General features: G+C 41.4%; 1 protein-coding gene across 8 annotated transcripts in view; it reads right to left on the bottom strand.

The window, feature by feature from the left end:
- Window positions 1-3087: 3087 nt before the first annotated feature.
- ZBTB25 (zinc finger and BTB domain containing 25) overlaps window positions 3088-11962 on the bottom strand; it is a 63659-nt gene continuing 54784 nt past the window's right edge. For all 8 annotated transcript variants that reach the window (XM_017892411.1, XM_017892410.1, XM_017892412.1 and 5 more), the window contains 2 exons: window positions 10192-10371; window positions 3088-4739 (listed from right to left, as the gene is read on the bottom strand). In XM_017892411.1, the coding sequence (XP_017747900.1) occupies window positions 3608-4739; window positions 10192-10364 (1305 nt within the window). In that variant the 5' untranslated portion in view covers window positions 10365-10371 and the 3' untranslated portion in view covers window positions 3088-3607. The remainder of the gene's footprint in view (window positions 4740-10191; window positions 10372-11962) is intronic.

Raw genomic sequence — 11962 nt, 5'->3', positions numbered from 1 at the left:
AAAAAAACCTGCAGCATAAATGAAAACAACAACAACAACAAAAACTGGGGGTCAGTCCTACACCACTATTTACTGCATCTCTGGAATTCAGCTTTTGGGACTTTTTTTCTATAAAATGAAGTTGATATTTTCCCACTTCCTAAACAGAATGAATGTTATAAGGAACAAGGAAAGAGCATTTGCTTTGAATTCCTAATATTAAAAGGAACTATATGAATAGAAATACAGGCCGGGCGCGGTGGCTCAAGCCTGTAATCCCAGCACTTTGGGAGGCTGAGGCGGGTGGATCACGAGGTCAGGAGATCGAGACCATCCTGGCTAACACGGTGAAACCCCGTCTCTACTAAAAAAATACAAAAAACTAGCCGGGCGAGGTGGCGGGCGCCTGTAGTCCCAGCTACTCAGGAGGCTGAGGCAGGAGAATGGCGTAAACCCGGGAGGCGGAGCTTGCAGTGAGCTGAGATCTGGCCACTGCACTCCAGCCTGGGCAACAGATCGCGACTCCGTCTCAAAAAAATAAATAAATAAATAAATAGAAATACAGTTAAACCACTATTTTCTTAACTCTCAACAAACAGATATATTTCTGCTTTAAATCAGTGTTGTCTATCACGGCCAATCAGCTGCTAACAAACTCTTACCATTTCTCCATACTCTGCCCTGATGTGCTTGCTGTCTTATCCCATCATCCATATACAACTCTACCTCCACCCTTTAGCTATATACAAGGATTTCCTGCGTCAAAGAATAATGAGTGGGCTGGGCACGGTGGCTCACACCTGTAATCCCAGCACTTTGGGAGGCTGAGGCTGGTGGATCACCTGAGGTCAGGAGTTCCAGACCAGCCTGACCAAGATGGTGAAACCCCGTCTCTGCTAAAAATACAAAATTAGCTGGGTGTAGTGGTGCATGTCTGTAATCCCAGCTACTTGGGAGGCTAAGACAGGAGAATCGCTTGAACCCAGGTGGCAGAGGTTGCAGTGAGCTGAGATTGTACCATTGCACTCCAGCCTGGGCAACAAGGGCGAAACTCGTTAAAAAATAATAATAATAAAAAATAATAATAATGAGTGGGCAAATAGGGAAGAATACAGAGGAGAAAAATTATCTTAATAAGAACAATAGAATTTGAATTGAAGAAGGCTAGGAAATATATCCTAACTAGCCTAAAATACAAAAAATAAATGTTAATACTTGTGTTCTTCCAATGAGATGAAATCTTTGAGGGCAGTACAAATTTGAATAGTTGCCTAAGTGAATTGGTAGAAAAAAGTTTAAGATTAGATGAAGTTCTGAGTTCTGACTCCAAAGAGTAATACATTTGTTTTAATTACTCCCAATACAATTGATCTTATAAATAGTTAGATTTGCTCTCAACACACATCAGTCTTGACCATAGGAGCCTTTACTCACTTGTCTAAGGCAGAGACTCAACTGCCTTACACAATATCCAGTAGTTTTTTCTTCATTCAATCCTCAAGAAAAACTTACCACTTTGTAATTTACCTAAACTGTTTATCTAGAGAAAACCTTTGTGTCCTTAGAATTAGCTGGATTACTCTTTGAGCTCCCTCCTGATTGAACACTGATGCTGTTGAATGTGTCAGGAAATATCCTCAGAAGTGGAGGGAGCTCAAGAGTTTTGTAAGTGGTTAAATTCTAAGGCTCACAAACCAAATTTTTTAGATGTACTCAAATGCCTGTGAAGCTTAGAATTTAACAAGAGGGCAAAAAAATATGTCTGTTTTATTATCCTTGACTATGCAGTGTTTGAAATTTAAATATTTCAGAAACAATTTAGATCTATCCTTTGTGGTGAAGCTTAACCAGCTATTTCCCAGGTATATAGAGCCGGGGAATCTGTAATTTATTCCATCAACTTTAACTCTCCTGGGGTTTTAGCTTTGTAAGTGTCACCATTATAAAAGAGAGTTAAGTAGATTTATAGAGGGAAAGCTAACATCATGGATTTTAAATGCAGTTATAGAACACTGAACGTATCTACTTTGCTGGCTTTATGGATCAGGAAAAAAGTAAAACTGTGCCACTGAAAATTACTTTTCAAGTGGTTTTAGAAAATTAATATCAACCCAGGAAGCCCCAAAATCCTCTGACATTGAGGGTAGAAAGATGATTTATATTTTATCATCTTTCTCTTTCAACTCATGTAAACCTCTGGTCATAAAAATCTCAAATTGCTTTTTAAGCTGTCTAAGAAAACACTATACACCAAGGTAACAACCCTGGGGTTTTTAGTCAATGTAGTTCTAGCTCAGTCTCTGTCTCTGCATGCTTATTTATCTATGTGTGTATATCTTACTGTTTCTTAAAGATTTTTAAATTTCTCTCTGACTCTTCTCCCTTTCTTTTAACTGTTTTTTATTAAAAATGAGGTATACCATGTCTGTAATCCCAGCACTTTGGGAGGCCAAGGCGGGTGGATCACGAGGTCAAGAGATCAAGACCATCCTGGCTAACACGGTGAAACCCCGTCTCTATTAAAAAAATACAAAAAAGTTAGCTGGGCATGGTGGTGGGCGCCTGTAGTCCCAGCTACTCAGGAGGCTGAGGCAGAATGGTGTGCACCCGGAGGCGGAGCTTGCAGTGAGCCGAGATCACGCCACTGCATTCCAGCCTAGGTGACAGAGGGAGACTCTGTCTCAAAACAAAAAAAAAATGAGGTATACTCAATATTAAAAAGTAAAGAGAAGCCATGTAGGTAAGATGTTGTGGAGCTAGTTGTTAAAAAATAAAATTACTCATGATGTGGTATATCTTTTTTTTTTTTTTTTTTTTTTTTTTGAGACGGAGTCTCGCTCTGTCGCCCAGGCTGGAGTGCAGTGGCCGGATCTCAGCTCACTGCAACCTCCGCCTCCTGGGTTTACGCCATTCTCCTGCCTCAGCCTCCCAAGTAGCTGGGACTACAGGCGCCCGCCACCTCGCCCGGCTAGTTTTTTGTATTTTTTAGTAGAGACGGGGTTTCACCGTGTTAGCCAGGATGGTCTCGATCTCCTGACCTCGTGATCCGCCCTCTCGGCCTCCCAAAGTGCTGGGATTACAGGCTTGAGCCACCGCGCCCGGCCGATGTGGTATATCTTAAAATAAATTTTTATACATTATAACATATGTATAACATATAGTTATGCATTAAAATAAGCATTAATTTCCTATATGGAAGAAAATATTTAAAAATAATCCTTGTAGGAGTGAATTCACGTGAAATGTAGGCAGAAGTGATAGTTTAGAATATGCTTTAAAACAGATTTCATTTACTTTATATTCAATTTGATTTTACTGATTCTGTAACTGGAAAAACTTAGAAATTCTATAAATAACTATTTAAAGTTTCCATATTTCTACATTGGTTTCTGATTTCTAAATTGTAATTTCATTTGTGAAAAGTTCACAGTAGTAACTGAATGTTACATTTTAACAGACACATATTAATATGTCTTATGAGAAGATCTAATATATACAACCTTAAAACCATGGATAAGCTGTGAAGAAAAAAAGTCAACGAAACGAGGAGGAAAATAATTAATGAATAAAAAATGCTATGCGAATTTTCTTTTTCAGAATTGGTATAAAAATTCTGAAAGAGAAGCTGCTACTCAACTAGGATAGCATCCACATTTTCTTGTGTAAGCTCTGACTCTAAGGCACAAGGCAAGTCTAAGTGTTCTTGTGACAAGCGAGAACTTTTCAGGGAGACATCAGACCAGTTGTCACAGTATGGCTGAAATCTCTGGGCCAATGCATTACCAAACCTTTGGCATCGGTTGTATCTGTAAGATTTACCTTTGTGTGTATACATGTGTTCCAACAATTGGCTCTTTCGAGGGAATTTATGACCACAGATGGTACAGCTCATTTTCTTTTCCTTGAAAAGAAAATTACAGTTTAATTCTACTGGCTCTGCGTCTTTGGAGATCAAAGATACTTGACTGATCTGCAAAGGCTCTGTGGTATCCCGGTTGGTGTGGTCTGGCTGCTGTTCATTCTCCTTAACAATGAAGGAGCTGAGCCTATGGCATTCAAGGGCCTCGCTGTTTTCATTAAGGGGATGCACTTCACCAAGGTCACTGCTTTCCAGAATGGAAGCAGGGACACCGAATGGCAGGGATCCAGACACATGTGTATGGAGATGTTGCCTTAGGTTACTACGGGAATCAAAACGTTCCCCACAGTAATGGCATAAGTGTATTTTAATACTGTTTTCAGTAGAAGTGGGGCCTGTCACCTCTGATGAGGGTGAGGGGTGGCTCTGGGAGATCACAGATTCTGGGTCACATCTCTCCTGCTTGATGGAAACTGGGGGCTTCTGGTGCTCCTCCAGGGCCTGGGTGACAGGATGGGCCCTCTGCTGGTCTGCAGTGCCATCATCCAGACCAATAGCAAGAGACAGCTGTAACTGGGGGTGGTCACCCTGGACAGCAGCTCTGTTTCCACTGTTGCTAGAAGGAGTTTCTTTGACCTCCAGTCCTTGTTTCACAACTGTTTTTTGGGTTGTTGAGATCTGAATGCCATATAAATTTGAGGACTGCACAGTCTCTGGTGAGAACACTTGATTCATTTCAGTTGCAATGTGAGAAAGGTAGTCGGCGTGAAGAAATCGAATCCCTTCCTCCAAACGACTATGATCCACAATCTGCTTTGGCCCTTTCCCCGTGTACATAATATGCAACAAATAGCTGAATATGTCAGGTTGGATGTCAGTTGGCTGTATTTTTATGCATTCACTGTTAAAAACAAAAACAGACCCACAAGAAATGAAACACAACCTAGTTCACCTTTCAGCTAACAGCATAGTCTGAGACTAAAGTAATTTCTTCCTAAGAAGTTCAAACTTAGCAATCTGCCTTATAAAACATGGCAACACAGGCTTAAACTTTCATTTTATACCAACTTTATGCCTACCAAAAAGTCTTCCTGTATTCAATCTGCTGCCTAAAGTTAGGAAACACAGACACATTCTGATTAGTTCAACGTTAATCGAATGACTCCTAAGTGATATGCACTATACTAGATGCCAGGGGTAGAAAACTGATGAATAAAATAGGTACCCTGCTCTTAAGGAATTTAACAGTCTATCGAGTAAACAATCAAAAGAACTAAAAACAGGGACTCAAAACAGATACCTGTATGCCAATGTTCACTACAACATTACTACAGTAGCCAAAAGGTAGAAAGAAGCTGAGTGTCCACCAAAAGATGAGTGGATAAACACAAGATGGCCTACACATACAATGGAATATTATTCAACCAAAAAAGAAGGAAGTTCTGATACCTGCTACAACGTGGACAACCCCGAAAATATCATGCTAAGTAAAATAAGACAGACACAAAAGGACGAGTATTGTATAAAATATCTAGAATAGGCAAAGCCATAGAGATAGAAAGTAAATTAGCGGTTTCCAGGGGTTGAGAGGGTGACATGGGGCATTACTGCTTAACGGGTACAAAGTTTCTGTTTGCGGTGATAAAAAAGTTTTGGAAATAGACCGTAATAATGGTTGTACAACATTGTGAATGTGATTATCACCACTGCATTGTATAATTAAAAATGGTTAAAATGGCAAATTTTACATGTTTATAGCCACAACAAAAATATCTTAGAACTGTTGAAATAATCTATTGAAATTGGCCAGGTGCGGTGGCTCATGCCTGTAATTCCAGCACTTTGGGAGGCCAAGGCAGGCGGATCATCTGAGTTAAAGACAAGCCTGACCAACATGGTGAAACCCCGTCTCTACTAAAATTACAAAAAACTAGTTGGGTGTGGCGGCACACAACTGTGGTCCTAGATACTAGGGAGGCTGAAGCAGGAAAATTGCTTGAACCTGGGAGGTGGAGGCTGCAGTGAGCTGAGATCACATCACCGCACTTCAGCCTGGGCAACAGAACGAGACTCTGTCTCAAAAAAAAAAAAGGAATCTATTGAAATTGATAATATTTAAAATCTAAATGCTAATCTTATTTTGGCTTCCCAAATATATTCATATGTGTTCTTTAAATCACAAATGAGGGGCCAGGCATGGTGGTTTATGCCTGTAATCCCAGCACTTTGGGAGGCTGAGGCAGGTGGATCACTTGAGCTCAGGAGTTCAAGATCAACCTGGGCAACACAGCAAAATCCTGTCTCTACAAAAATACAAAACAAACAAAAAAAAATTAGCCAGTCGTGGTGGCATGCACCTATAGTCCAAGCTACTTGGGAGGCTAACATGGAAGGAACACTTGAGTCCAGGAAGCAGAGGTTGCAGTGAGCTAGGATCGTGCCACTGCACTCCAGCCTGGGCAACAGAGCCAGACCCTGTCTCAAATAATTAAAAAGAAAAATAAATAAATAAATCACAATGAATACAGGTATAATTTTGAAAAGCTTAAAAATAATCTCAAATTTCAATTTTTACATATGAATCTAGAATTCAAGTAATAGATGGAAATAAGTATGTAAGAAATCAGACATATCCCTGCAAAATTAGAATAGAGACAACCTGAAGGAAATGTTGCTATCAAGGAACAATGAAATCTGTGAATGGACTTACGTTCCCTGCAGCAGAAGTTTATGTCAGTGCATCAGATTGCTCTGGGTGGCAGTATGCTGGCAATCCATTGCTTTAGTCTTGATACCTTAGGACTTCCCTCTTCCTCTACTGGGTTCCACTCTTGGCTCTAACCCACCCACTAACATGGTTTGTGGCAGGGCTTTTAAAAATATCAGTTCAGGGTTCTAATAATATGATTTTTAGTTGCTCAATACAGAGATACCACATAGCAGGCCTACCTTTGTATCACCCGGGTTCAGTTTAGCAAGCACATAACAGGTGCATTGAGAGCTGAACCAACTCACAGCTCTCAAGAGACTGCTCTGAAGGTGGCATTTCCAATATAGTGAGAGTAATCTACACTGACACTTAGGTCAGATAAGAAACTCCCTCATTTGCCAGAAAAAGTTGCCCATTACTTGTTCCCACTCCAATCTCCTCTCCACTTTGTGCCGTATGTTTCAACCATTCCGATCTATTCTGTGGTCTGAATGTGCTGGCCTGGTTCATATATCTGTATATGTTTTCATGCCATTTTTTCCCTCTGCCTATGATGCACATTCTTGAGTCCTACTACAACATCTGAAAAACTCCTTCTGATTCTTCAAGATCCAGGGTCTCTGTAAAGCCCGTTCCAACCTTCTCAAAATAGGGCCACTGAAACCTTACTCTATCTTGTATACACTTCTATGACAGACTTAAGGCATTATTATTAATAGTAACAGTAGCTAACAGTGCAAAACTTTATTCTAAGCATTTCAATATTATTAATCCATTTAATCTTCTCAGTACTCATGGGGTGAGTATACTATTCAAACATTTTATAGATAAGGAAATGAAGGCATAGAAGGGTCAATTACAGCACAACTATTTGCTTTATACACATTACTTATCAGACTATGAATTGCTCAAAGACAGAGATTATAACTTACCTGTTACTGGGTGATATGGTTTGACTGTGTTCCCACTCAACTCTCATCTTCAATCGTAATTCCCATAATTCCCACGTGTGGTGGGAGGGACCTGATGGGAGGTAACTGAATCATGGGGGTGGTTCCTCCATGCTATTCTCATGACAGTAAGTTCTCACGAGATCTGATGGTTTTATAAGTGGCTTCCCCCTTCACCTGGCTCTCATTCTTCCTCTTCCTGACACCATGTGAAGAAGGAAGTGTTTGCTTCCTCTCCTGCCATGATTGTAAGTTTCCTGAGGCCTATCAAGCCCTGAGGAATTGTGAGTCAATTAAATCACTTTCCTTTTTAAACTACCTAGTCTCGGGCCAGGTGCAATGGCTCATGCCTGTAATCCCAGCACTTTGGGAGGCTGAAGCAGGTGGATCACCTGAGGTCAGTAGTTCAAGACCAGCCTGGGCAACGTGATGAAACCCTGTCTCTACAAAAAATACACAAATTAGTTGGGTGTGGTGGTACACACCTGTAATCCCAGCTATTCGGAGGCTCACAAGAATCACCTGAACCTAGGAGTCGGGGCTTGTAGTGAGCCGAAATCACACCATTACACTCCAGCCTGGGGGACAGAGTGAGACTCTGTATCAAAAAAAAAAGAAGAAAAAAAACCCCAGTTTCAGGTACGTCCTTATAGCAGCGTGAGAACGGATTAATACACTGAGGTATAGCACAGAGCCTGACATATTGAATACTTATTCAATAAATATTTGAATGAATTAACAATTAAGGCCGGGCATGGTGACTCACGTCTATAATCCCAGCACTTTGGGAGGCCGAGGCGGGTGGATCACCTGAGGTTGGGAGTTCTAGACCAGCCTGACCAACACGGAGAAACCCCGTCTCTACTAAAACCACAAAATTATCAGGGCGTGGTGGCACATGCCTGTAATCCCAGTTAACTCAGGAGGCTGAGGCAGGAGAATCACTTGAACCCAGGAGGCAGAGGTTACAGTGAGCCGAGATTGCACCATTGCACTCCAGCCTGGGCAACAAGAGCGAAACTCTGTCTTCAAAAAAAACAAAAACAAAAACAATTACAATGTATAATTGAGGCTGAACTCCTACTTCAAGTAAGGTTCTTTAAAAAAAACATAAGAGTGTTCTGTCACTTTCAACCTAGGATGGAATAAAAGTACTCTACCAAAAGGTTAGAATCTGAATACCACTTTCCTTCCCCCTCCCTACATACCTAATATGCTGGAGTAACCCAAATTTGAAAAAGCAAAGTAATTTTGAAAAAATATTTGAAACAAGTGACCCTTAAACTGTAATACAGACCATATGGCAGGTAGAATTATGATACTGAAACTTTGCTATGAAAGTGTTATATGAGCCTGGGTGCGGTGGCTCACGCCTGTAATCCCAGCAATTTGGAAGGCCAATGCGGGCAGATCACCTGATGTCAAGAGTTCGAGTTCAGCCTGGCCAACATAGTGAAACCCCATCTTTACTAAAAAAATACAAAAATTAGCCAGGCGTGGCGGTACACACCTATAGTCCCAGCTACTTGGAAGGCTGAGGCAAGAGAATTGCTTGAACCTGGGTGGTGGAGGTTGCAGTGTGCCGAGATCGCACCACTGCAGTCCAGCCTGGGTGACAGAGCAAGACTTCATCTCAAAAAATAATAATAATAATAATAAAACAAAAGTGTTACATGAAATAAAAATTAACAGCTTAGTGACTAAAAGCATAGACATAGCTTCAGACAAATCTGTATCAAACTTATTGGCTGTATAATCTTGCATGGGCAAGTTACTTAACTCAGTCTCAGTTTTCCTTTCCCTAAAATAGGGAGAGCAGTAGAATTTACATTACAGGGCACATACTTAGTGCTTGGGTATGGGATAAGCCTTCAGTAAATTTTAGCTATTTTTTTTTTTTTTGAGACCGAGTCTTGCTCTGTCACCCAGGCTGCAATGCAGTGGCACGATCTCGGCTCACTGCAACCTCCACCTCCCAGGTACAAGCGATTCTCCTGCCTTAGCCTCCCGAGTAGCTGGGACTACAGCCGCCCACCACACCTGGCTAATTTTTGTATTTTTAGTAGAGACAGGGTTTCACCATATTGGCCAGCCTGGTCTCGAACTCCTGACCTTGTGATCTGCCCGCCTGGCCTCCCAAAGTGCTGGGATTACAGATGTGAGCCACGGCAACCGGCCAATTTTAGCTATTCTTAGTTTCATTCTTATTTTCCACTAAGGAGGCTACCCACTGAGTTTAATTACTAATGTATAAAAAATTATTATAATTTAGCCAGGCACGGTGGCTCACGCCTATAATCCCAACACTTTGGGAGGCTGAGGCAGGCAAATGACCTGAGGTCAGGGGTTCGAGATCAGCCTGACCAACATGGTGAAACCCTACCTCTACTAAAAATACAAAAATTAGCCAGGCGTGGTGGCACATGCCTGTAATCCCAGGTGCTCAGGAGGCTGAGGCAGGAAAATCGCTTGAACCTGGGCGGCGGAAGTTGCAGTGAGCCGACATTGCGACATTGCACTTCAGCCTGGGTGACAGAGCAAGACTCCGTCTCCAAAAAAAAAAAAAAAAAGAAAAAATTATAATTTTACTTCTTAGGGTGACTCCGTAACAAAGAATTTCCAAAATGATATTATAATAAGGCTTATCTAAATCACAATATTAAAAATTCTTATTTACAAAAACACATCCTTACCTTGTTTGGTGAATAAATATCATCTTGAAATAGTTAGAGAAAGCAGCAAGCACCGCTCTGTGGGCTTTGAAGTAAACATCTCCAATTGCAACTGTGCAATCACAAAGAAAACCAAATTCTCGCTGCATGTTCAGTTGTTGGAGAAGAACAAGGCTATGGCTGGCAGTGTCCATTGTGGTTCTGAAAAAAGGACAAGATAAATATATATAGGTGTGTATGTATATACGCATTACTTTTTATTAACACAAAATTGTCTACAGTTCACACAAACCTACAGAGTAACAAGGAGACCTAAATTTAAATGAAATTATTCAAGTTTTCCATCCTAGTACTTTCACTGCAAACACGGCTAACACTAAATTCCTCCATTATGACAACTGATATAAACTCTGCTGAACCATAAAATATGACACTTTTTCCTCTGATAAGAAGATAGCTTGGTATGAGTGACACATGAAGACAGACCTGTCCTTTTCCATCTATGTGAACACAATGTTTCTAATCTTGTTTCCTCATTAGAAAAATGAAAATGAGATACTGATTCCTGCCTCAGAGTTAAATGAGATAACTTATGTGAAAATCATGTTGTAATGGAAACTGCTACTTGATGTTAGCTATAAATGTTAATAACATAACAGGGTATCCTGGCTGAGCTAGAGATGTCACTCCTCCTCAGGGATCCTCTGGTACTTAGGGGATACTGGCCTCCCACCTCTCATCAAATGTTTGGGGGACTTATCAGTCACAGTAGCTCAGGAACCCTTAAAATAGATGTCAAGCCACATCCCCAATTTACTTGTGGCCCAAGAGCCTCATGAGAAAGAACTTAAGTCAGCGCAGTGGCTCATGCCTGTAATCCTAGCACCTTGGGAAGATGAGGCAGGAGGGTCGCTTGAGCCCAGGTATTCGAGACCAGCCTGAGCAATATAGTGAAACCTCAACTCCACAAAAAATAAAACAATTAGCTGGGTATGGTGGCATGCACCTGTACTCCCAGCTACTTGGGGGGCTGAGGCAAGAGGATCACTTAAGCCTGGGAGGTCAAGGCTGCAGTGAGCTGTGATCACACCACTGCACTCCAGCCTGGGCAACAGTGAGACTGTCTCAAAAAAACAAAACAAAACAAAAAACCAAAAAACAACAAAACAAAAAAGAAAGAACTTAAACCCTGATCTCATCTGGATTCAGATGCACATTAGAATGTAGGTTCCCAAAGGAAGTAGAAGGCAAGGTGGAACAACTGTCGGGGGAGCCTATATGAGGAAGAATATGCAGAATTCTGGCCGAGAAGCCGAGTATAAGCAGCAAAGACATTCAGAAGTGCCCTGGTTTCAGGCAGGTGCGAGACTACATCATCTATAGCCCTGGTAGCTATAGTATAAAGGGCATCACTGAGTGGCCAGGAGAATATCCTTTGAAAGAGCAGACACTGAAAAAGAGAATGAGGTTTCCACACCAGCCAATCAGACCAACGTCTAAGGAGGTCAGTGATGGAATGCGGGGTTAGCCGTCTGGAGACTGGCAGTGGCTTGGGCAGTAGACAGCTAAGTGATCAGTAATCTAATAAATATAGCTAACATTTTATAGTGCTTCCTATGTGTCAAAAATTAGCCAGGCATGGTGGTACATGCCTTAGTCCCAGCTACTTGGGTGGCTGAGTCAGGAGAATAGCTTGAGCCAGGAAGATCGAGGCTACAGCGAGCCATGATTATGCCACTGCACTTCAGCCTGGGTGGCAGAGCGAGACCCTGTCTCAAAAAAAAAAAAAAAA

The sequence above is a fragment of the Rhinopithecus bieti genome, unplaced genomic scaffold (genome assembly GCF_001698545.2).
Source record: "Rhinopithecus bieti isolate Rb0 unplaced genomic scaffold, ASM169854v2 scaffold_20892, whole genome shotgun sequence".
Lineage (NCBI taxonomy): Eukaryota > Metazoa > Chordata > Mammalia > Primates > Cercopithecidae > Rhinopithecus > Rhinopithecus bieti.
Note: the sequence above shows the minus strand (reverse complement) of the source record. Positions and strands in the feature narration are given on the sequence as shown.